At 33.4% G+C, this 23,904-nt stretch overlaps 1 protein-coding gene and 1 pseudogene across 18 annotated transcripts in view; one reads left to right on the forward strand and one right to left on the reverse strand.

The window, feature by feature from the left end:
• Positions 1 to 4,539, forward strand: part of LOC143223665 (uncharacterized) — a 29,640-nt pseudogene extending 25,101 nt beyond the window's left edge. The window contains exon 5 of the transcript XR_013012995.1: positions 2,712 to 4,539. The product of XR_013012995.1 is annotated as an uncharacterized LOC143223665 (transcript). The remainder of the gene's footprint in view (positions 1 to 2,711) is intronic.
• Positions 621 to 22,737, reverse strand: LOC143223673 (epoxide hydrolase 1-like). Of its 17 annotated transcripts, XM_076451938.1 has the most exons (6): positions 19,638 to 22,700; positions 16,562 to 16,675; positions 8,431 to 8,531; positions 7,621 to 7,731; positions 3,113 to 3,165; positions 621 to 1,474 (listed from the first exon to the last, which is right to left on the reverse strand). In XM_076451938.1, the coding sequence occupies exons 2-4, from the start codon at positions 16,575 to 16,577 to the stop codon at positions 7,684 to 7,686; spliced, it is 165 nt and encodes a 54-aa protein (XP_076308053.1). In that variant the 5' UTR covers positions 16,578 to 16,675; positions 19,638 to 22,700; the 3' UTR covers positions 621 to 1,474; positions 3,113 to 3,165; positions 7,621 to 7,683. The 17 variants fall into 17 exon arrangements, 11 of the variants coding, with proteins under 11 accessions (XP_076308053.1, XP_076308051.1, XP_076308049.1 ...); XR_013013029.1 differs by lacking the exon at positions 8,431 to 8,531; XM_076451936.1 differs by lacking the exon at positions 3,113 to 3,165 and having other exon boundaries at positions 16,562 to 16,673; positions 21,844 to 22,700.
• Between the last annotated feature and the right edge of the window lie 1,167 nt (positions 22,738 to 23,904).

Below are 23,904 nucleotides of genomic sequence, written 5' to 3' on the forward strand. Positions count from 1 at the left end.
TTGCAACTCAATGTTCTATTTCCAGTTTTCTGATGAAGCTAATTGAACTGTTGTTCGTTGTTGGGAATATTAAAGAAATACTTGGTACTAAGAACAGTTTGTTGTAATTCTTTGTTTTGGTAAAGTTAATTAAACTATTACTTATTGTTATTGAGCATATTAGAGAAATAGCTATAACACTTGAAATCTAACCCACAGTTGTATATTTCTTATACATGTGTATATCTGGGAGAATATTTTTCACAGAAATAAGTTTTGTTTGGTAATTAAACTGTTTACTTTTCCAGTTTCATAATGTAACTCTTCAGTAAAACGATCATTAATGACCCATAGTTTCATTTTTTCTTTTATGAATATGTTATGTTTGTTTGAAAATTGAAAAAAAAATTGTTGTTCCACTTACATGACTGTGCCTATATTTTCACTGCCAACTTCATATTTTGTTAATTGGTAAAACAATGACAAATAGCTTTTACAAAAGTTTAGTCTGTCAATGAGCCTGTTTTACATCAATAGTTTTCGTGTAATGTCAGATAGTGTGTACTGATTTACTGCTAAAAGATGTTATAATGATGGCAGTCACAGGTGGTGCTATCTTTGAAAAAAATGCCAACATTATGTGACTTCAAATTGAATTTTTATTCAAGTTGGAGAGTCAGATATTTACAAAAGTTTGCAAATAATTAGACAGTAGGAGTGCACAAAAACAAATCTCAGTATTCTGTTTGAATACAGAAATAGGTAAATGGAGAGAGGCAGAAAAGGAACTTGCCTATCATGTTAGCAGTTGAAAACATGTAATGTTAATTTTGTACACTTCCAATGTGATTTTATCCCTTAGTTGGTGGATCTTCTTAACTCTGACCACCTTTCACATACTGATGGCTTTGAATAGTTTGTTTAAAAACCAATGCAGTACGCTACCAAAATTTTTATTTCTTTATAAACCTGGCTTTATTTTAGTAGTGCAAGCTATTTTACCTCTACCAACACATGTAATTAATATACTGAACAATTCTCACTTTACTATGAAATCAACACTTGCTTCAAGGTAATCCTACATAAGACTTTTCTTTTTGCATTGAACTTGTAATTAGCAAAATCGTCAAGTTGCCATCATATGAAAACATGGCTTAGGTGGTGACAAGTTAAACTTAGAATAGTGTCCTCTACTAATCAAAATAAATAACAAAAGGAACTCTAGTTTAGAACTCGTGGCTAGTGTTTGATGATGTCTTGGATTTGTCATCCCATTCTTTGTCACTCATCTGCTTCTCAATCTGATCCCTCCTAACATTTGATCTACTTGGAGCAAGACCAGAAGCTGATCCTCTCAGACAAGATATAAAGTGGTCTTGATCATCTTCATATTGCTGAACTATTTTTTTTCCCTTTCAGAGCTGGTTGCTACAGACAGCAGTAGGTCACAGATGTTAGGTGGTTCCTCCTTAACTACTAGCCTTTCTTTCTATGCCTGGTGAATAAAGTAATGAAACAGATGTATCTGAGAGATCATCCTTAGAGTTGCATTATTATTCCTGTTTTTAAATCATTAATTTCAAAATTTCATTACCCAGGTCACAAAAGCAAAGTTTGAAGAGAAAAACAGGCCTTTCCCATTTACTTTATGCATAAGCAATTGGGAAATAACACTTTCTGTCCAAGAACAAGAAAAAGTAAAAATTTTGTAACAGAGTTTTATAGTACCTGAATCACATTGATTAAGAAACAATACAATTGTAATATCTGTAGCAAGTAATTAATACAGTGCTTAATTATTTACAGTAAACATTAACTTAGTTGAGTGTGGTAATGATTTTGACAGTAATAGTAGCTAGAAACTTGTTGACTTACAAGAAACTTACACACAGTTTTCTCTTATACATACACCATCTGCTTAACACAATGGAGATAATCTTATATCAGTGTGGTGTACAATATGATGTTCAGAAATAGTATCAAAAAATGTGTTGAAAATTCATAATTTGGTAGAATATTTTCAAAGTGAGTCAGGTTTACAAACTTAGCAAAACAACTGTAGTGGATACACACTAATAATTTGTGAAACTTGTGGCAAATAACTTTCAAATTATGTGATGTGACTATAGACGTTTAATAAGAAGCACTGAATTGGAATCATAATTGCTTATTTGATGAGAGTCTTACTAATCATTTAATTATTAAACATTTTAGTACAATTAGATGTTTTATTTGATGTCAAAGGTCAACTGTTGGTAATTGTTGGCTTTCATATAATAAATTGTTAAGCTTTCTATGAGTTATGAATCATTTCAGTGGCTAAAATATTAACACTTGTTATATAAATGGTCAGTTCTAGTGAATGTTCATATTAAAGTATTAAATGGTTTTTCATTAGTTGTTATATAAAGTACTGAGTTATCATAATGGGAAAGTTAATTATATTTGATAGCCGTTATTTTTTCCATAAAGCTATGTTGAAGCCAATTATTATGACAACGTTTCCTTGTGTTTGTTAAATGAAACTCAAAAATATTCTTTCAAGATTTTAAAGAAGGTAGTTGTGCTGACTATGAAACATATATTATCTGTATGTCAGATCTTGTGATTCATAGTTGTGTCTTCTTGGATAACAAACTTATTTTTATGAAATCTGTTTTTTCAAATATCATAATATTCAAAAAACGTTTTTATTTATTATTATATTTATTGCATATTTATTTGATTTTTAGATGTAAAGACTGATATAAGCAGCTGTGGTGGAAATCAGTTTCAACATTGTCATGATTTAACACAGGAAGATTCTCAAACCCAAATTATCAAATCTCAGATGCCAAACACTAAGTATATGTTTGGTAAAAGTACTTCAATAAGAAATCATGTACAGCATTATGATGTACCCTACACTGGAGTGAAACCATACAGTTGTAGAATCTGTGGAAAAGGGTTTGTAAAAAATCATAACTTAAAAATGCATCAGACAATACACACTGGTGAGAAACCATACAATTGTTTTATGTGTGGCAAAAATTTTAGGACAAAGAGTGAACTAAAAATACATCAGAGAACACACACTGGGGAGAAACCATTTAGTTGTGTTATTTGTGGAAAGGAATTTGGAAGAAATACTGACCTGAAACTGCATGAGAGAATACACACTGGAGAGAAACCATACAGTTGTGGCATCTGTGGAAAAGAATTTAGAAGTAATAGTAATCTGAAAATACATCAGAAGATACATACTGGGGAGAAACCATACAGTTGTTTAATCTGTGGTAAAGATTTCAGAAGAAACTGTAAACTAAAAATACATCAGAGAGTTCATACTGGGGAGAAACCATACAGCTGTGATATCTGTGGGAAACAGTTTGGAAGAAATAGTAACCTGAATATACATCAGAGGACACACACTGGGGAGAAACCATACAGCTGTGTAGTGTGTGGTAAAGGATTTGGAACAAATAGTGAACTAAAAAAACATGAGATTATACATACTGGAGAGAAACCATATTGTTGTGTATTATGTGGCAAAAAATTTGGAAGAAGTTTTGATCTAAAAATACATCAGAGGATGCACACTGTGGAGAAACCGTATAGCTGTGGAATTTGTGGTAAAAAATTCAAAATAAACAGCAATTTAAAAATACATGAAAGAACACATGCTGGAGAAAAGCCATATTGTTGTGTAGTATGCAGTAAAGAATTTGTAAGTAATAGTTATCTAAGGAAACATGAGAAGATACACTCTATGGAAAAACCATACAGTTGTGCAGTGTGTGGCAAAGAATTCCGAAGAAATTGTAAACTGAAAATACATCAGAGAATTCACACTGGAGAGAAACCATACAATTGTGCAATTTGTGGCAAAGAATTTGGAAGAAGTTGTAACCTAAAAATACATCAAAGAATCCACACTGGGGAGAAACCATACATTTGTGTAGTTTGTGGCAAAGACTTTGGAACAAATAGTGAACTAAAAAAACATGAAAGGATACACACTGGTGAGAAACCCTATAATTGTGTAGTGTGTGGTAAAAAGTTTGGAAGAAGTGGTGACTTAACAATACATCAGAGAGTTCATACTGGTGAGAAACCATACAGTTGTGAAATCTGTGGAAAAGAATTTGGAATAAACAGTAATTTAAAAATACACCAAAAATTACATACTGGGGAGAAACCATACAGTTGTGTAATGTGTGGCAAAGATTTTGTTAGTAAAAGTTACCTAAAAAAACATGCACGAGTACACAGCATGGATAAGCCATACAGTTGTGTTGTGTGTGGCAAGAAATTTCGAAGGAGTACTTATTTAAAAGATCATGGAGAATACACACTGGGGAAAAACCATATAGTTGTATAATATGTGGCAAAGAATTTATAAGCAATAGTAGTGTAAGAAAACATGAAAAGACACACAGCAGGGAAAGATTAGAGATAGAAGTGTGGGACAAAAATATTTTGTAATGAAATGTTGAAGTTATATCTGAAGATATAATCCACAGTTGTGTGATGTGGTTGACAAATAAGAGCTGCAAAATAAACTCAATAATTTCACAAACATAACATTACTGGCAGCAGGCTTAGTTAAATTCATGTTTTTGTGTCTTATTTTAGCATAGAAACAGTGAACCAATAATATAAGTACACTTCTCTTAATTTTGGCTGAAAAACTTATGAAACTAACTTGGTCACAAAATAATACTCCTTTAATTAATTATGACACACAGTTGGCTGTAGAAAGGTTTAGTGGTGGATGCATGTAATTAAGGCTAGGCCTGATGCACCCCCCACCCCTAAGGTGGGAATGGTGTGTGAGAGTCAATGGAAGCCATAAGTCTTTTTTTTACTTTCATATTTATTGCTAACAATTCAGAAACAAACAACTGATAATTAATATGCATAAATTTTATATTGTTTATCTTGAGTTTGGTATTTCAGCATACTTGCTGCTTGACAATCGAAGTTTAGTGATATTCATGACTTATGTATGTTAGAAATATGCAAGGTTATTGGTAACTCAACACTAAGAGAATTTGACTCAAATGTTTCCACATTTACACACACAAATTGTATCATACACGTGTGTTTATGTATGAAACATTTGGTTCACACACATAAAAGCAGAAAGAAAAAAAACATTAATTTTACTGTTCTTACACTTATCGACATCAGAGTAATTGCCAATATCAAACTCGTATGTTTTGATACATGTATGTAAATGGTACATCTGAAGTGAAGTAAACTTAGCACTGTCTTAAACCAAAAGTAAATATTTGTTAGTGTAGTGTTTTGATTATAAGTATGTGTCAATGGAGATGTCCTTTCTTTGAACACAAAATCATATGATTTTGTTCTATACTGTGATGAAAAGAAAAGTCAGAGTTTACATTGATATGTAGTTAAACCTAAGGCTAATACAGACTGGAATGTTTAGATGAATAAACACAATACCCTCCCCTAGATCCATTATATCAGTTAAAATAATAATAGCCTTTGACTAACTGCAGCCATATTATTATAGGCTACCTTTCCATGATACTTAGCTAATCATAGTGTTTAATATCTCATTCTGTTTACTGAGTGCTTAGCCAGTCATAATATTTAGTATTCCACTCTTGCTAGTTGTCATGGTACTTAACCTAACATAATGTTTAGGGACGTACTGGCCCATGCAGGTTGTTCCATTCTCCAAACTCATCTAAAACTATTAAATACAAATAAAAAATAAACTTTGAATATTCTAATGTAACTTAGGTGATGTCATACACTACATTCTTAGTGATTTGGAATGATATGTAGTGATTTGGAATGTTATTGTGTTTTTTCTTATGCAACTTGTGTGAACTCACTCTTTATATTCTCATTAATTTAGTGTTTTGGAATGTTATTGTGAATGTAACTTGTGTGATGTCAGTCTTTATATTCTAGGTGATTTAGTGTTTTGGAATGTTATTGTGTTTTTTGTTGTGTTTATTCTAATGTTCTTATGTCACTTGTGTGATGTCTTAGTGATTTAGTTTTGGTATGTTATTGTATTTGTTCTTATGTCACTTGTGTGAACTCACTCTTTATAGTCTTAGTGATTTAGTGTTTTGGTATGTTATTTATATGTATTGTGTTCTTATGTCTTAGTGATTTAGTGTTTTGGTATGTTATTGTACTTGTGTGAACTCACTCTTGTTTACTCTTTATAGTCTTAGTGATTTAGTGTTTTGGTATGTTATTGTATTTGTTCTTATGTCACTTGTGTGAACTCACTCTTTATAGTCTTAGTGATTTAGTTTTGCCACATTTTTTTACTGTAAGATATTTATTAACTTATACAATCATTTCCACAGTTTCATACCAGACTCCTTCACACATAACTTTGTTCTACATTTTCTAACCACAGCATATAATATCTATTCTGAATAATTTTATCTTCTCTCAGAATTGTAAAAAGCACATAACATATTACAAAGTAGTAGTTATCCCCTTGACTCACTGCACTTTATCTTACAGAAAGTTTTAACAAATAAAATATAAACTACCACAAACCACACACTGTCTCAAAATAACTACCACTATTTACCACTCCTTTCATTAGCAAACAAAGGTTTAAACTCACATCCCAAATTCAATAAATAATAAAAACATATTACTCACAAACTAAGCTAAGTTTTATTTTTTACACCAACATTCATAATTAAAAATATGTTTAAAACGAAAGACATTACCCATTCCTATGCACTTGTGGATCATGTAATTTTAGCTAGAAGCAGATATAATCGAAACTAATCCACCTTCATCTTGTATCTGATTACACAGTGAGAATAACAAAAAACTCATACTTCTAGAAAAATTAAAATATTTGACTCCAGAACCACCAAAATAAACTCTTTACTAAGGAGTCAACTCCTCTCTGTTATGGTTTATTCAATTTCAGATTCTCAGGTGATAATCTCAGGTGATTTTATTTTATAATTATTATTAGCATTTATTTAGAAATGCAATGTTTATACTTACACCTCAACATTTCTTTATAATGTTTTCTCTTTACAGTGTTATTTGTTAAACATGTGTGTTGCATGTTTTATTGTATAATCTATTACATTGTTACCATTTAAATCTGTTCTTTCTAAACTTCTGATTAAATATGAAAACTACTCAATCAATAGTTGATGTTGCTCACTGTACATAGAATATTATTAGTTAATTCATATGAGGTTTTAAAGCAGATGAAGTAATAATATAGCACTTTGGAAACATCCTTAATTACAGATGATCTTTGGTATTACTGTTTTTTAATATTTATTATAAAGCTTCACTTTCCACCCAACGAATCAATGTCAAGTAACAATCATTTAGAAATTACAAGATAATATAGAAAAATATTTGTTAAAATTGTAATGCTGTGTGTCATTATTTCAGGATACAAGATTAGTATTAGATGTTATTCTGTCAGATATTAATATAGAACTGTTACAATTGAAACTATGAACTTTACCATTAAGAGGATGCACCACAAAGGTTTCTAAGCAATATAAAATCTTTTTCATAACATCTAAATATGTTGAAAAGTAATGTGAAGCACTGGACCGTTATATGTGTAAAAACACCAAAATACTAATAAAATTACACAACAAACACAAGAGGAATTACTTTAGGCTTGTAAACAAAACTTCTTCAAAACAACATCAAAATATTTTCCAGCCGGATACCAGGCTAAAACTCCACCCCAATCATGACAAACAACAATGGCCTTCTGCAAACCTGAGTAGGAAAGAAAACACTTGAGTAAGTCATATTAACACAAATAAAAAAACATTACAAGTTTATGAAAATATAGTTTTCTAAGATTATAAACATAAGGTACAATTGAATGCACAAGAGAAAGACAGTGATAAACAACAAACTCATTATATAAAAATGGAAGTAAATTGTAATTATTACTTTCACGAAATTAATACTGTTGTTTTTAAGATAAAAGCTAAAAATCAGTACATCTTCATTCTCTTTAAAACACAAGGAGAAAAGTCCTGGTCTGTAACTTACGTTCTTAATCTACATGAAACCCATTACAATGAAATACGGTAATGTTATAATTTTTTCATAAGGAAATTGTATTTCTGATTGATACTTCCCTTCTTTTGCAAGATTAGCTATTACTGTCCAGTGCTGCCCTCTATATGCACACTTTTTATTTACTCATGCTAGAAGCCTTCTGCTCCTCCCTCTCAGAATCAAATGATTCCCTCATGTCTCTCATTTAAATCATCTTGCATCTCTTAACCACCAATAAGAGCATGGCATACTCATGACACATTACTCCTTCTATATGCCTCTAACAAAGTATCATTTAGAGGTTTGGTAGAAGACACAAGCACTGGAGAAAAGAGTGGGAAGTGTGAGTCTAGGGAAGTACTTATCAGAAATACCTTTTAAGTAGAGAAAAATTATAATTTCTGACACCTTTTCACTTCCAAGATTTGCTGGAGTCCCACATTGATTAGGTGGTGGAACTGATGTGAGGAATGACAGAAGTATCCTGCAAGAACATCCAAAATATATGCCTGAAAAAGAAAGTCAGATCTAATGACCTAATTAGGAGAACCACACCACTACTCAACCACGTATACTCTTTGCCCATCTGTGAAATATGTAGTGGATTAGGGCAGAAAAAAAAGGGGAGGGCATACACAAGTGGCAGGACAGTGATCTTAAACATGTAAATATATAACTCAGTCATACAAAGTACAAAAATAGGTAAAATAATGGATGCATGCCTAGGTGTAGAATAGCTATGATGTAATGGTTCATATTTCATAAATTAATTACATCTAAAATGGGGGAAGGGGTAATGAGTATCACATCATCAACATGACATCAGGTTTCAAAATGATATCTATATAAGTCATTCCCAAGAATAATCTTTATCTCCACTGTGACCTACAACACAGAAGGAATATGATTGAGAAAAGAATATAGACAACCACAAACATGTGTGAGTACTTATGTTAATTGGTTCTATTCTAAATCCAAAACCAAGCCATGGCAGGCTAACAACCATGTTGGGGAAGGATGAGAGCTCTCAACTGAAGGAGTGAACTGTAATTTGATATCTAACTCTTTGTGAGTGTATATTGCATATTGGAAGATAGCACATAATTTAAACCAGCAAAACCTTCCTATTCTGCACTCAATGGTTATAACCATTTTTGTGAGGATACCTCCATGATCAACCACACCAGTAGCAAATAATGGGAAAGGGTAACAATACAGTGAAAAGTCTGAGGGACCACAAAACCCTATTTGAAAAGTAGACCATATCAATTTATTCAATACAAGGAATGACACAGAAGGGCATCTATCCCCTTTTGCCTTACCCATGCTGTCAACTGGTGGTGCAGTCTAGAACAGGCAAGTTTACTGAGCAATTAAATTGCAAGGTTATTTGCCTATAAGTGATTTTGTGCAAATGCCCCATCTCAACTGTGAGCATTGTAAAGCCACAAAAGGCAAAATAAAACACAAGTCAACATGGCTGTACAGTGTGGATTTCAAATTGAAGAATGCCTGGTCAGACATCACTCACCACAGAGTGAGATCCATATAATGAGTAAATGAAGAAATAGCATCTGAAATAAAAAGTAGTAACATAAACTTACCAAGTCAAAGTTATACTAAAGTCTGAAAAATGGCTGCAGGTGGAAGAAGATAAACCCAACAAAGAAGAAACCACGATATGGCATAAATAATGGGAAATATACGTATTAGATTTAGCCCACATGGAGGAACAAGCCAAGTGAATCAAAAATCAAACCAAAGTGGTGAGGGTTGAAAGGGAAAGATCCCAAATAGAGGAAGACTGCCAAGGGATAAAGAGTCAGGAATGGGTACCATGGAAGAAAACTGTGCAGGCAACACAACAAAAATATGGACCAGACATGGAAGACTATCTGGATTGGGACGAGGGTAGGGATGAGAAATGGAAGAAAGAGAAACAGGGAAAAAGAAGTAGTCACCCTCTTTAGCCACTGAGGTTGTAGGGACAAAGAAACAATCCAGATAAAGAAGATAGGTAGGATGGTAAAATGTACATAAAATATCAATGACAAACAATGTGACTATTGACATCCACATGCTAATAGGAGAAAGAAGTATGTTTTAATGGAAAGGTGAAACATGGGACATGAGGAAAGTGGTTTGCTGGAAGTAAAGTGAGAGAATGAAGGACCACATTAATATCCCAGTCTGAAAGAGTAAGCAATCAGGGGAGATGAAGAATACAAAAGTAACAAATTAACATAGTAAGGGCAAGGAAAGCAAAAGAGAAATGAAAGGTATGGGTTAAGACAGGCAGGGCCAGGTGGTTAAGGTGCTAGACTCATAATCTGAGGGTCCTGGGTTTGAATGCCTGTCACAGAGTAAAAGAGTAGCTCAAGAGTTGATGATGGGTGGTGATCACTAGCTGTCTTCCTTCTGGCCTTACACTGCTAAATTAGGGACAGATAGCAAAGATGGCCCTTGTGTTGTTTTTGAATTACACACAAATTTAACAAAACAAACAAACCCAACAGCAAGATAACCCAAGAAAAAGGAGAACAATGGCTCCTGGTCAAAATCCATGTGATAAACCCCACCACACAAACCTCAGTAGACTGGTTAGCAGAGAATCACAGAGTTGCAGACTAACTACAGAACACTTTCAATTTCTTCTGATACACCTCCACTAAAGAAAGACATATGGATCAAGCTAAAAAGAATGCTACCTGATGGAAAAACTTGATCTCCTCTTCAAGAACCAAATAAAAACCGGATATGAATTATTGTAGGTCAAATCATTGACAGAGGTTAATGAAGAAGAGATGGAGACAAATGAAGTACTGGAGGGAAAGTTATAGTTGTTGTAATCATGGAAATCACAGTTTAGCTAACCAATAAAAAGTGATCAGAAGAACTCGACACAGGGGTATGTATAAGAATGATCACCCAACAAAGTTACCAGATAGAGGATAAGCAAAGAAGAATTTCTAAGATCAGTTCTGGCTAAAGGCATCAACAGCAAGAACCTAAAGATGAGGTATTTCAGGCCAAAAGAGGGGTACCTTATGACTGAAGGCTGTGGCAAATGCATTTACATAAAAAAAACTCCATTGATTGCATTCCCTGGGACTCAGCACATGAAACGAAACAAAAACTCATCATATTAAGAAATGAAATAAACACAGCCACAAAACCATGCTCACCTAATAAAATTAATGATGAAATCAACAAAATAAAACAACACTTCATTAACGTCAACAAATTTCTCCAAAAAACCATGGAAAAAGTTATAAGTACACACCTAGACCAAGAACAAACAAACAACAGTAAATCCAAAGATACAACAAACTACATAACCTTATAGTGCTCCATACCATTTGTTCCCGACATCAGCGAAAAAATAACCAACATTTGGAAGACACTTGTAACAAAACACAACATTCCAGTAAACACCAAATTTATTCAAAAACCATGATGGAACCTCCTCGACTGTGTCATGTAAAAAATGTCTCAGGTGGAATATCCTTATCGTGCCAGTAATGTTGAAAGCCATCTTGACAATCCAGGTTAAATTTTTTTCTCTTTAGAGAACAAAACCTTCTTCCACTTTTCTATGTCCCATGTTTGGTGCTTCTCAACAAAGTTTAACCGAACTGTTTCGTGGTGTGGAAGGAAGCATGGCCTTTGAAGATGTTTACAGTTTTTAACGCCTTTATCTTGCAGATGCTGTCTTATTGTTCTTGAGCTGCATTCTCCGTTCGTAAGGGCCTTAATCTGGTTCAATGATTGGCTGGTATCTTGCCAGACAACCCGTTGAATCCTCCTGCTCAAAGCCAGTAAAAATTTTCTTGGGCTGACCACTTGAAATTCTCCTTCCATATCCCTCAGGGTCTTTTAAGAAATTTGTAACAGCAGCTTTACTATGCCCAATCTCACTAGTAATAGCACGTTGAGTGAGACCTTGCTTTTACAGCTTGACAATTCTGCCATGTTCAAACTCTGTCAACTTTTTAGCCTTTGCCATGTTTTTACCCAATGATAACACAGGAAATGTCAGTGAGAGATGCTGACAACACTAATGCTTGAACACAAATGACTAAATTTTGTTACGTGTTTACTGATTAACGCTTCGTTTCAGTATGGTCTTAAACTTTTGACCAGGTAGTAATTAGGCTAAATTCATATTTATATGCAAAAACGGCTCATTTGGATTGAGAAAATATTTTACATAGAAGGTCGAAACGTTGTTCGCTCTTCTATGTAAAATATTTTCTCAACCCAAACGAGCCGTTTTTGCATATAAATTTCTCAACAACTGGGTTTCTCGACATCACTGATTATAAATTCATATTGTTCACATTGTCTCTATTAAATGCCTAAAAAGGTTTTTATTTTTATTTTCATCTTTCAAAGCTCAACTCAAATAATTGGTTGAGTCTAACAACGCAAAATGCATATTTATTCTTTATGTTCATTGGTCTTAAGATTTTGGCAAGCAGTGTGTTTCTTCTAGTTGATGATGCAAAACAAAACCATAACTCTTTACAAAACCAAATTAATAATTTTTGTATAGTCCTCAGAGATTTCTATGAGTTGATGGCATGAAAATAAACCAAAAGTCTAGGCAAAACCACACTGATAACTTATTAGTACTGTTTTAAGAGTTTTGTCAACTGTTTACACCAAGAAAGCAGAAACTCTGAAAAAAAAAGACTTCCAACTAATCCATACATAATTCTATGAGTTGATGATAGATATACAACAAAAATTATGGACAAAGACATCCATATGACCTACCAGTAATCTTTGGAGAATTCTTTCAGTTGGTGACACTGAGACTAAAGCTCTACACAAACTAAATTGATGACTTATTAGTAATATTTAGATAATTCTTTCAGTTGATGATGCAAAGAAAACCAAATCAATTGTCAAATGAAACTAATGGCTTACCTATAGTCCTTAGAGAATTATTTCAATTGTTCATGATGCTAAAAAATTCCAAACCTTAGACAAATCAACTACAACTTATTAGCAGTCCTCAGAAAATTACTTCACTCAATTACTCCAAGAAAAGCAAAACTATAAACAACCCAAATCAACACCTTATCAGTAGCCCTTAAAAAATTCTTTTATTTGATAATATCAAGAAAATGAAACCATGGACAAACTAAATTACTGACTTACAAAAAGTCCTTAAAGAATTCATTAAGTTGGTGACTCTAATATAATAAAAACTATGTAAAATAAACAAAAAAACAATGCCTTATCAGTAGTCCATGGAGAAAGTTTTCACTTGATGACATTGCAAGAACAAAATTCTGGGCAAATCCAAACTTATGAATTAGCAGTAGTCCTTAACAAATTATCATTTGATGACACCATGAAAAGCAAACTTTAGATAAATCATGTCATTCACTTAGCAGTAATCCTCATAGGATTTTTTGTTCATAAAATGAAGAAAAGAAAAACTGTACAAAACAAATAACTGACTTATGAAAAAAACTCTTTCAGTTGGTAAGACTAAGAAAATCAAAACATTGGACAAAACTAAACCAATGAATAACCAGTAATCTTTACAGAAGATCTTGAGTTGATGAAACTAAGAAAATGAAACTCTAGAAAAACCAAATCAATGAATTACCAGCAGTCCTTGAGAGTTATTTCAGTTTCTAACACCAAAAAAACTAAAACTCTGGAAATCCATGAAATAATAACATCAAGGTTTTTTCACTACCTCCTGCTGTCACATAATGAGTTTTTATGTTTTTGTAAAAATAAATACACTTTGAATTTGATATTTATATATTTTATTTTCATCGATTATCTTTTGTTTTAGAACAAAGTAGCATTCAGTTATCTGTTATGTGCACTGCAAGAAGTCCAACCTCAGAGTTCAGCATTGTAAGTCCCCAGATATACTGCCATCCAATAAGAAGACATGATTATTTTATTGAGCTGTTTGTTTCTTACTGAAAGGCTTTAATGGAATGTTTATGCTTTGTACACCAAAACAGCTGAAACCTGATGTTAATATTTTCCTCTCCTAAACATGTATTTCCAACAGAATAGTTAATTCTGTTAATCCTACTAATGATTATATTGTGCTGTACACCATCAGTGAAAAACTCTTCACAGTCATTCACCCCAGCAGCCAGAAACTGTTAAGTGGCAAGGGTCTTCAGTACTACACTTGAGTCAGGAGAAAGGGAGAATGTGTCTTGAAAAATGCAAAGAAGGGTTTGAATCCCCCATCAGATGCCTGCCAGAAACGTCTTTTAATGAAGAAGATACAATGGGTAACCATGAAACACTATTTTGAAAAGCCAACAAGCACAAGACAAACAACTGAGCAGGTACTATCTTTTCACCACGATAATCCATGGAATGGCATAGTCTGGATCAAGCAAGAGAACAACCTTAATACCATGACTGGTTGAGCAATTTCCGTTACCTTTGACCCAATGCAGATTGTGGGAAATAAGCTACACCAGCTCTTTGGAAGGATCTTACAAGAAGGAAGAAGTGATATACTTACCCTTTTCAAAGATGATGTGTACTTTTATTGAAGAACAGTTGAAATTTTGCAGGAAATGAAACAGCCAGGTGATGGAGATGAATGTACATGAATTCATCCACATGCTAAGCTGAAAAAGGGTTGGTTAAAATAAAACATAGGAGTGAAAAAAACTTATGAATCTGATGTAATGAAATGTGAAAGAATGACTAGGCACTAAATCAGTTGATGTCTGATAAAGAAAGGCCTAGTCTGGGTAGAGAACCTGAGTACAGTGGAGAAAGTGCTGTGCATAGGGGAATTAGGTTGTGGTAAATAGCCAGTCAAGTCATCACTCTGCTTAAACACAAGCTGGGAAGAAGGAACAACAGCAAGATGGATGGGACAACAAGGCCCCATGTGCATGAAAGAATCCATAACACATTGAACAGCAATTGTCATGTCTTCCCCAGATGCCAAGACTACAGTAACCAGGTTCTATGTTAGGTACATCACCACTATAACAAAATGAAGCACAAGCTTCCACAATTCGTGAATTTGTATTGACAGGTAAACAAAAAAATGCCTTTTTTTCCTTCAAGAAAACTGAAAGAAATCAATTAAGCTTGAACAAATCTACTGCAATCTAAAACTGCTACAAATCTCATGTAATTCATTAACAACTTTAAAAATATATCACTTGAAGAAAATGTCAAGGAAAAATAGTAAGTTATTTTGATTCAAGTGCTTGGAGAGTTACTGCAGAAAGAGGTCGTGTCACTTTCCTGCTTGGAGACAACAACTGTTGCATGTCATCATTCACTAGAGTAGTTCACATTAAATGTGATTTTTAGATAGGAGTTACCTCCAGGCTAGTGGTATGTATATCTCATTGGATGATGCATGAGGTATCAAATTATTCTGTGTATGGAGATAGTTAAGCACAAAGCAATATAATAAGCTATTTGGGCTGTGCTCACCCTAAATATTATAACTCAGTTTTTAGTATTACAAGCCCTCACAGTTCAGACTTTAGCTTGAACAGATGATGAATGTGAGAAGAAAAGGATAATAAATTGGAAAGAAAGATACGGGAATAAAAAGCATAAGAATATTATTGTTACAGAAGATTCTTGAGTACAGTACATGAATAGGGCAGTCTGTGTAGTAAACAAGGAGAAAAGAGTTAGGTTTTAGTTGGCATGATTTTTAATGGGTTTTCAGTGTATAAGTCAAGTTTAATTTTTCAGATTGTTTTAAGTCTGTTGTTATGTATCTGTATGGCCTTCTTTGTATAGATCATTACATATTAAATCTTGTACTCCATTGGAACAAACTTACAATAATAAAACCTAGGGTTTAAGCCCATGCAGTGGACACATCAGATAACCACTCAATGTGGCTTGGTTCTAAAACAAACAAAAGCTCAACAAAAAATCAAATATTTACAGAAAATTGTTTTGTATTTGATACTTTATTATTTCATAGTATTTCATAATGATAGGTCTTGAGTAATTATGTTTTTTGTTATTTACTGATAAAGGGATTTTACATTTTTTAGAATTAAAGAGTTTAATTTCATAATGCTAAAGGATATTTCTGTAGCATGATTAATTATATATATATATATCTTTTAAATTCAAAAATGATCATCTTTCATAAAATATTTTATCCTGTTTTTATTTGTCACAATTTTGTATTAATTAACATAAAAAATGTCATTTGATCTTTTTGGCACACATTGTCTGGCCTACATAATAAACATGTTTTCCATTGTTAAAGTACATACACATATATAAACTATACGAGAGTATATCTTTGTGAAAAGGTATTTCTGTATTACATTTCATTGTAAAATAGATGTATTATCTGTGTTGCTTATTGTTACACATAGAAGCAATAAAAATTTACAGAACTCCTTGACCAATACATGTGTAAATATTTATACTTTAAAACTGTCAGCTGGATGACAAGTCTAAAAGAAATGGAGCAAGGAAAACTATACGAGTTTTCTACCTTCTTTATTTAATGAAGAATTTTTTAAATAGCTTTCATTCCACCAACCTTTTTTCTTCATCATCTCTTAGAAATGACACCTTGTCTGCCATGAAGAATACAGCTGTAAAGCTGCATCTTCAGTAAGTCAAGTACCATCTAGCATGACTTATCAGTTTGCATCTGAAAAAAACAGCAAGATCAATATTTGTATAATGAGTAAATATCACAAAACACAGTGAAGATTGTGGATATCTGACTAATTAATAACTACAGTTGGTTTAATATTTCAATATGGAGATTTCAAGCTTAAGTAAAACTGTAAATGATTATAAAATTACATATATTTTAACTATTATGTTATTACAGTTATGATGACAATCTTGAAATTAGAATCAGCTACATCATTAGACACATGTAAATAATATTGATATCAGAATTTTTATAAGTTCATTAATGTCCAAAAAATGGTTGGTTGGTTGATTTGGTGTTTTATGGCACAAAGCAGCTAGGCTATCAGCACCAAATATTGGATAAAAAGTTAAAATTAAAAGTAAATTTAATAAAATTCATAAAATGAAATTAAGGTGAAACAAAACAAAGTTTTAAAAAACATAAATAGCATAAAAGCAATGTTTATATCTAGTCTACAATGTTAAGAGAAAAACTTCAATAATACAGGTTGTAAAGGACTTTCTGTAGCATAACTGTAATTATCACAACTCACCAGGAAAACCAACAGGTAAGCACAAAAACCATCATCAGTCATCTGAAGTTGGCCTTTCTGGTCCTGGTTCCGAGTTATTTGATGTTATGGCCATTTTCAAAGAGGAAATTAATAAAATTTTTAAAAGACTTGTTGGAAAATTTTAATAATAACTCACCAGGACAACTAACGGGTAGTTCAAATAGCAGTGTCAGTCACCTGAAGCTGGTCTTTCCAGTCCTGGTTTTGAGTTATTTCATATTATGGCCATTTTCTAATTTCAAATCAAACTAGATCGAATGTGATTCTTAAAAGGGAATCACATTAAAAGAGGTTTAATGTATAAATTAAAAAACTTAAATGTCATTAAAAAGATTAATGGCCTTTAAAACACTAAAAACGTTTCCAAGGTGGACAGTGTCACCATCACTAATAACACTGTATAACGTTATGGACAAATCATGGGGCAGAACATGTTTAAAATGGTGCCGTCATTACGACTCTCAATGATGGCAAGAAAGTAAAATGTAGCCTATTGTGACTTGAGTGTTACACAGACAACACATTGGTGCATCAGTTTCAGATAAAAGAAAATGATGAGTTACAAAACTGTGACCAATGCGTAGTATAGTTAGAACAACTTCCTCTTTCTGATCCTTATGGAAGCAAGACAGCCAAAATCCAATATAGGTTTTATTTGGAAAAGCTTGTTTTCACATTGCTCACTCCAAGTCAACTGCCAGCTGGCACAGAGCCAACCCCTGAATACAGGACCATAGTCCATGTATGGAACAGGCACAACAGATGTGAACTAGCTGCAGTGTCAGCAAGCTTGTTCCTGGGAATACCAACGTGACCCAGTTTCAAGAAAAATTGGATAGAAGAAGATGTTAAAGAGAAATGGGCCAGTCGATTTTGAATATCAGTAAGAACAGGATGTGAACTAACGTGAAGCGATTCCAGAGCCAGTAAAAACCTAAGCGAGTCAGTATAAATAGTGCAGTTTGAGTACTGTTTAGCTTCTATGTGCTCCATGGCAATAGAAATGGTGTACAGTTCAGCAGTGAACACAGAAACTGTAGAGGGGAATCTGCACACAACCACCAAACCACAACAAACCATAGCAGAGCCCACAGAGTTACCTGATTTCAAACCATCTGTATAAATAGGAATGGAAAGTTGTTACAGATGATAAAGATTGCTGCTCAGAATTTTCAAAATGTAGTCATTTACCTATAGGCTGTTTTTTCACTATGTTATTTAAGTTTTTATTTGGAGGATCCATCATAAAAAAAAGGAAATTTTAGTGCCCACTGACCCCACCCACCATGGAGCCCTACAAGAAAACACACTACAATGTCAAATAAGGACACTGCAGCAACACAGGGTTTCATGAGCACTATACAGAAACACCAGCATCAGATACAATGTCCACAACACATGTTGAGAACATCCAACACTGGTACTTGGTTGACCCTAGCCCAAGTGGACCAGCCGAATGACCCAAGAGTGGCCACCCCAAAGCCACCCGTCTACAGGAATTCAAGGCCAAAGTTGTGTGTTAGGGTTGAACCCCTCAACTGCCAGGATCCTCTCCTCCCCTTCACAGGTCACCATGCATGGCAAACACATGGGTGGATGTTTAGATAAACAGGTAAACTGGGAACAGAACCTTCCCTGGGAGGTCCCCTTACCACATACAGAAATCCACACTGATGAACCCAAAAATTTTGAATAACAGGCTTATCCAATTTTAACATCTGTTATATTGGATAATTAATTCTACAAAATATCAAATCTTTTCCAAAACTATTCTGTCTCCAACTAAATTTATTTACTATGTTTAATGTACTAATACAGAACTTTAGTATGACAACCACCATCAGTTTTCATTAGTAGTTTAACTAAAGAACCTACATCAGTAAAACAGTTCAGCCAGTCCAAATAGTGTAGCTTCCCAATAGCTCAGTAAAATTAGGGTTCAATAGCCTATTGTGTAGCTTTGCACTTAAAAACAAAGTCAAACCAAAAACTATAACCAGATTAAAGGCAGCATCCCAAAGGGTAAGTCCCAAGATATAAAGCATCTTTGCTGATGTTTTAGTTTGCTACATCACAGAAAACCTGTGCATGTGTACACATATAATACATTTGTTATTCATACAACACAAAAGCTAATATAGTCAGTATCACCATTCCCAGGTTTGATGTTCTTACCTGATAAACATACCTTTTGCAACAGTCTTCCTGGTTTTAAATAATGAACATTAGTTCTGTTTCACCTCTAAATTTTTCTGCACAATTTTGTAAACAGTCCACAACATTGACAAAACAAGAAGAGACAACATGTTTACTCAAACTTAATATTGTAAATTATGCATTATAAACAGAAACAGTTATGTGTTTAAAACAGAATCCAAACAACACTTTATTTCATACCTATGACATATGCAGAAGACAGTCAAATGTAGAGCAGAAATACACTGTCACTCAAGCCACTCTCTGCATGAAGAATGCATTGCACCTTATCCTATAAATATCTAAGTTATTACAGATACGAAAACTGTCTTAGTAAAAAAAGAATCACAAGATCTTGAAGTTACAGTGATTGAAAATTGTCACCCATTTGTATCATATTAAATTCCATATTATGCAGTTAATCCTGTATATCAATATGTTCTCCTTTCAGTCAATAGTTCTTAATAACAAGTTTAATGTTGTATTTCATGATTGAAAAACATGTTCATATTCAAAAAATTCAATAAAAAATATTCAGTGTAATGTGTTTCTTAGTGCATGTATATTGTTAACAGTTAATATAACATTAAAGGACAAGGAACCTTTTAATTCACCTAAACAATCTCATCAAACAAATTAAACACCAAATTACTGAGTCAGCCCTGATCATTCAAGTATCTGTTGAAGATGGCTCTTATCCTGTAGTTATATAACCTTATCATTCTCATCTGTGTATATAAAAAAATATATGCATTAACACTATCATTCCCTTGACAACTTACAATATTTCTTTAACATCCAACAAATATGAAGACAACTCTTCTCAGAGGCAAAACACCTTGCTGTAAAAACAAAGTTGTCTCAGCTGAAGTTTATATTTATGCCCATTAGTTTTACAATTCTTACCACTAAATATGATAAACACTATCATCAACACTATGAATTCCCTTAACAATCATATACACTTCAACAAGGTCCACTCTTGCTCTTCTTTTTTCAAGAGAAAAACATATGTAGGTACCCTAACCTTTCCTCATCTAACAACTTTCCATCCCAAGTGTCATCCTAAAAGCCCTGCTCTTTCCCAACAATTCTATATTATTTTTAGGACTAAGCACAGTATTCCAAATATAGCCTAGCCAGTAGCCAATACAATGAAGCTATAGTCTCTTTAGACTTGTATTCAGTATTTCTATACGTAAAATGTATGTACTGTTGCATTTATTATTAACAACAGCACACTTCTTGGATGACTTGAAATTTTTTTTTTTTTTTTTTCCATAACACCTCTAATGTTATTTCCATCAAACTGTAATCATAGTTCAAACTGTGATATTCTATATATGTATAATCTTACATTTATTATAATTCAAAGTCACTTGCCATTCATTCATATAACATACCAAATAATCCAAATCCTTTCAAGCACCAATGATATCCTCCTCACAGCCAATACTCATAACCTTAATATCAGCAAGTTTAATGATCTGTTGACCATTCCTACATAAATGTCAAAGATCCTAACACTGAGTCCTGAGGTACCTCACTCATGATATTAATCTAGTTTCACTGAACTCCATTTTTAACAACCTTCTTCTTTCTCCTATCAAGCCAGCTTGATATCCACTGAACTAACCCATCTTTCATACCTATGGAAATAACTTTTTAACAAGCCTTTAATTTAGCAAATTGTCAAATATTTTCAGTTTGAAGTGACTTCAAGTAACCTCTTGCTGAATCATGCTCAATTGTCATGATACCACAAGAAGTCATTTTAAAATTCACAAACTACATGAAACATTCACCATTAAATGTGGCCACTTATTTGAACTAATAAACATAAGAACCACTAAGAGGCAAGGAGGACAGCCAGGAAGGTTCCCTAGGGATCCAAGAATGGACAAGCCAGTTAAATATGGATAAAAAAGACCCTCTAGTGTAACACTTCTAAAAAGGGACATAAAAAGTCAAATCTAAGTGAGCCTAAGTAAGTCATCACTGTCTTTGTACACAAATGTTAGATTATTTCTATCATCAACATGATCTCATTTCAAAAAGAAGAAAAACATTCTTAATTATAGGCTATCAAAACCAGATCATTTTATAAAGTGTGACATTAGGCAGCAATATTAGGCATTTTAAACAGCTGCCAGATAGAGCAGCTCAAATTTTGTTCTGCTTATAGAGATAGGAAACTGGTCTTAGCAATATAGTCTTTGGTTTAACCTCTTAATAGTATTTATAAGCTATACAACTGTTCATTATATAGTAAAGCATTATGACACCGACGCAAGAAAATAAGAGGAAAACCGATATTATTTGTATGAATTAAAATCACTTTAGTGAGTAATTACGACTTAGATTTAAATCACACTTCCCTCCAAAGAAAATAAAACTTGGTGTACATATCTGTAAATAGATGTGATGACTTCTTGTCCCTTGTTTTCATTGGCTGTTCTGTCACTAGGATAGTTCTTCTTGAACAGTTGTCTATGAGAAAATATGTCAGCATTTCCATAGTTATGCTAACCCGATGATGACATAAAAAGTTCGAAACGTTGTTCTCTGCTTTATTAGTAAAAATGTTAATACCCATACCAGCCATCCTGAGACACGTTAATAAAATTTATTGAATGTTCACGTCTTAAATTTCAGAGGTTAAATTGTGGCAATAGTTAGGAGTGGATTTGTTATTCCAAACTTACAGATAACTCTCGTTACTTAAATAAGCAAATTTATGTTATTCTTTTTCCTATATTTCGTTACTGCTACATATCTTAATTTTGCACAATATGAGCAAAAGTGAGTCAGAAATTGAAGACTTAACTACTTTGTAATTATTTTAACCTCCTGAAAGTATTTTTCCAAACCCATTAATAATTCGTTAAGCTTTTAGTTTTTCCTTCGTCTTGAAAGGTATAAATAGAGTGAACATTTCACGGACATACGAACGTTTTTCGTTGGTGTAAAACTACTTTATGAGCTTTACGAATTCTGTCCACCATATGCACTCGGAACTCCGATATTAGCGTCGTTAAGTCGATAAACTTACCGCTGACCCACCAGGAAACTCGCGAACATTATTTTTTTTTTAATATAATCTTTACAATTTACCAAATTTAATTAAAAACAAACATTTCTCAGTAATTTTAGACATTACGTTTTCAATTATTATCGGCCCCTCAAGCAGATCAACGATAATTTTACGGTCTCAATTTCCAGTGCTAGACAAAGTACTGATACCTATCGAGTAGCTTTGTGCTAAAGCAAACACAAATTACTTTTACGTTAAAGTTGAATTACAATATGCAGAAAAATTTTAAATAGTTTCATAATTCAACACGACGTTTTGAATTTAAGTCATTCAAAAATTAAATAAACTAGTTGTCTGAAAATTACATCATTTTCATTAACTAGCAATCTTTTTTTTATCATAAACTAGATGGAAGTGATATACTTTTCTAAAATGTTTTCCTTAATTTGAAACTAACTAAATCTGCTCATAAGAACATTACACCCTTGTGCAAATTAATTGAAACAAATTGCCATTTTACAATATTTTCAGCATGGCGGTTGGTGTAGGCTCGCTGATTTCCTTTAATAGTCATTTTTTCACACAGCCGGCGTCATTAGCTGTTTTGCGGTACGGTCGATCAATTTTTGGGATATACGACGAAATTTTGAGGAATAATACGTCATTCGAAATTGCGTTAGACTTTTCTCAAAAATGAGGCTATTTGTTTTACTGCTAATCAATCGTCTTTCAGCCGTCATACACAATGGACGTGACTCCTAGAAAGCGTACAAAGATTGTGACACTGCACGAGCACACCGGCATGACTTACAGGGAAATCGCGGACGTTGTTGGTGTTAGCCTATCGACCGTCAGCCGTGTGATCAAGGCCAAAGTGAGTACCGGATCTATCAGTCCGAAACGTAAAGGAAGATGTGGCCGAAAAAGGAAAGCAACGCCAAGAGACGACGCGTACGTGGTTAGGGAGAGTGTGAAGATCCACGGAAGACAAGTAACGCCATAAAAAGAGATTTGGAGGTCAAAGGAATAAAAGTCAGCTCTTCAACGGTTCGTCGTAGGCTTCTTGATGTCGGTCGAAGGGCAAGGAGACCAGTCAAAATACAACTTTTACCAATTCAGTGAAGAAAAAACGGTATCAATGGGGTCTGAAATACAAGAAGTGGACGCAAGAACAATAGAGGAAGGTATTATTCAGTGACGAGACTCATTTCTTCGTACAGGGTCAAAGAAGTCTGCATGTTCGCAGATATCCAGGCGAGAAAATTCGAGAATCCAACATCAATCAGTTCGTGAAACATCCCTTGAAGATGTTTTGGGGCTTTTTCAGCTACTATGGCGTCAGACAGAGGCTTACATATCATAGAAGGTGTGATGCGAGGACCACAGTACATCGAAGTTTTGTAGAGAAGAGTCATTCCAGAATTGAAAAAGAGA

The sequence above is a fragment of the Tachypleus tridentatus genome, chromosome 8 (genome assembly GCF_004210375.1).
Source record: "Tachypleus tridentatus isolate NWPU-2018 chromosome 8, ASM421037v1, whole genome shotgun sequence".
Taxonomy (NCBI): Eukaryota; Metazoa; Arthropoda; class Merostomata; order Xiphosura; family Limulidae; genus Tachypleus; species Tachypleus tridentatus.

Bases quoted from the DNA above. Each gene is read 5' to 3' on its own strand.
- LOC143223673 (XM_076451930.1), bottom strand. From the start codon at position 16,577: ATGATGAAGAAAAAAGGTTGGTGGAATGAAAGCTATTTAAAAAATTCT. The intron at 7,732-16,513 runs GTAGAAAACTCG...TTTCCTACTCAG, and splicing joins TTCTTCATTAAATAAAGAAG to GTTTGCAGAAGGCCATTGTT.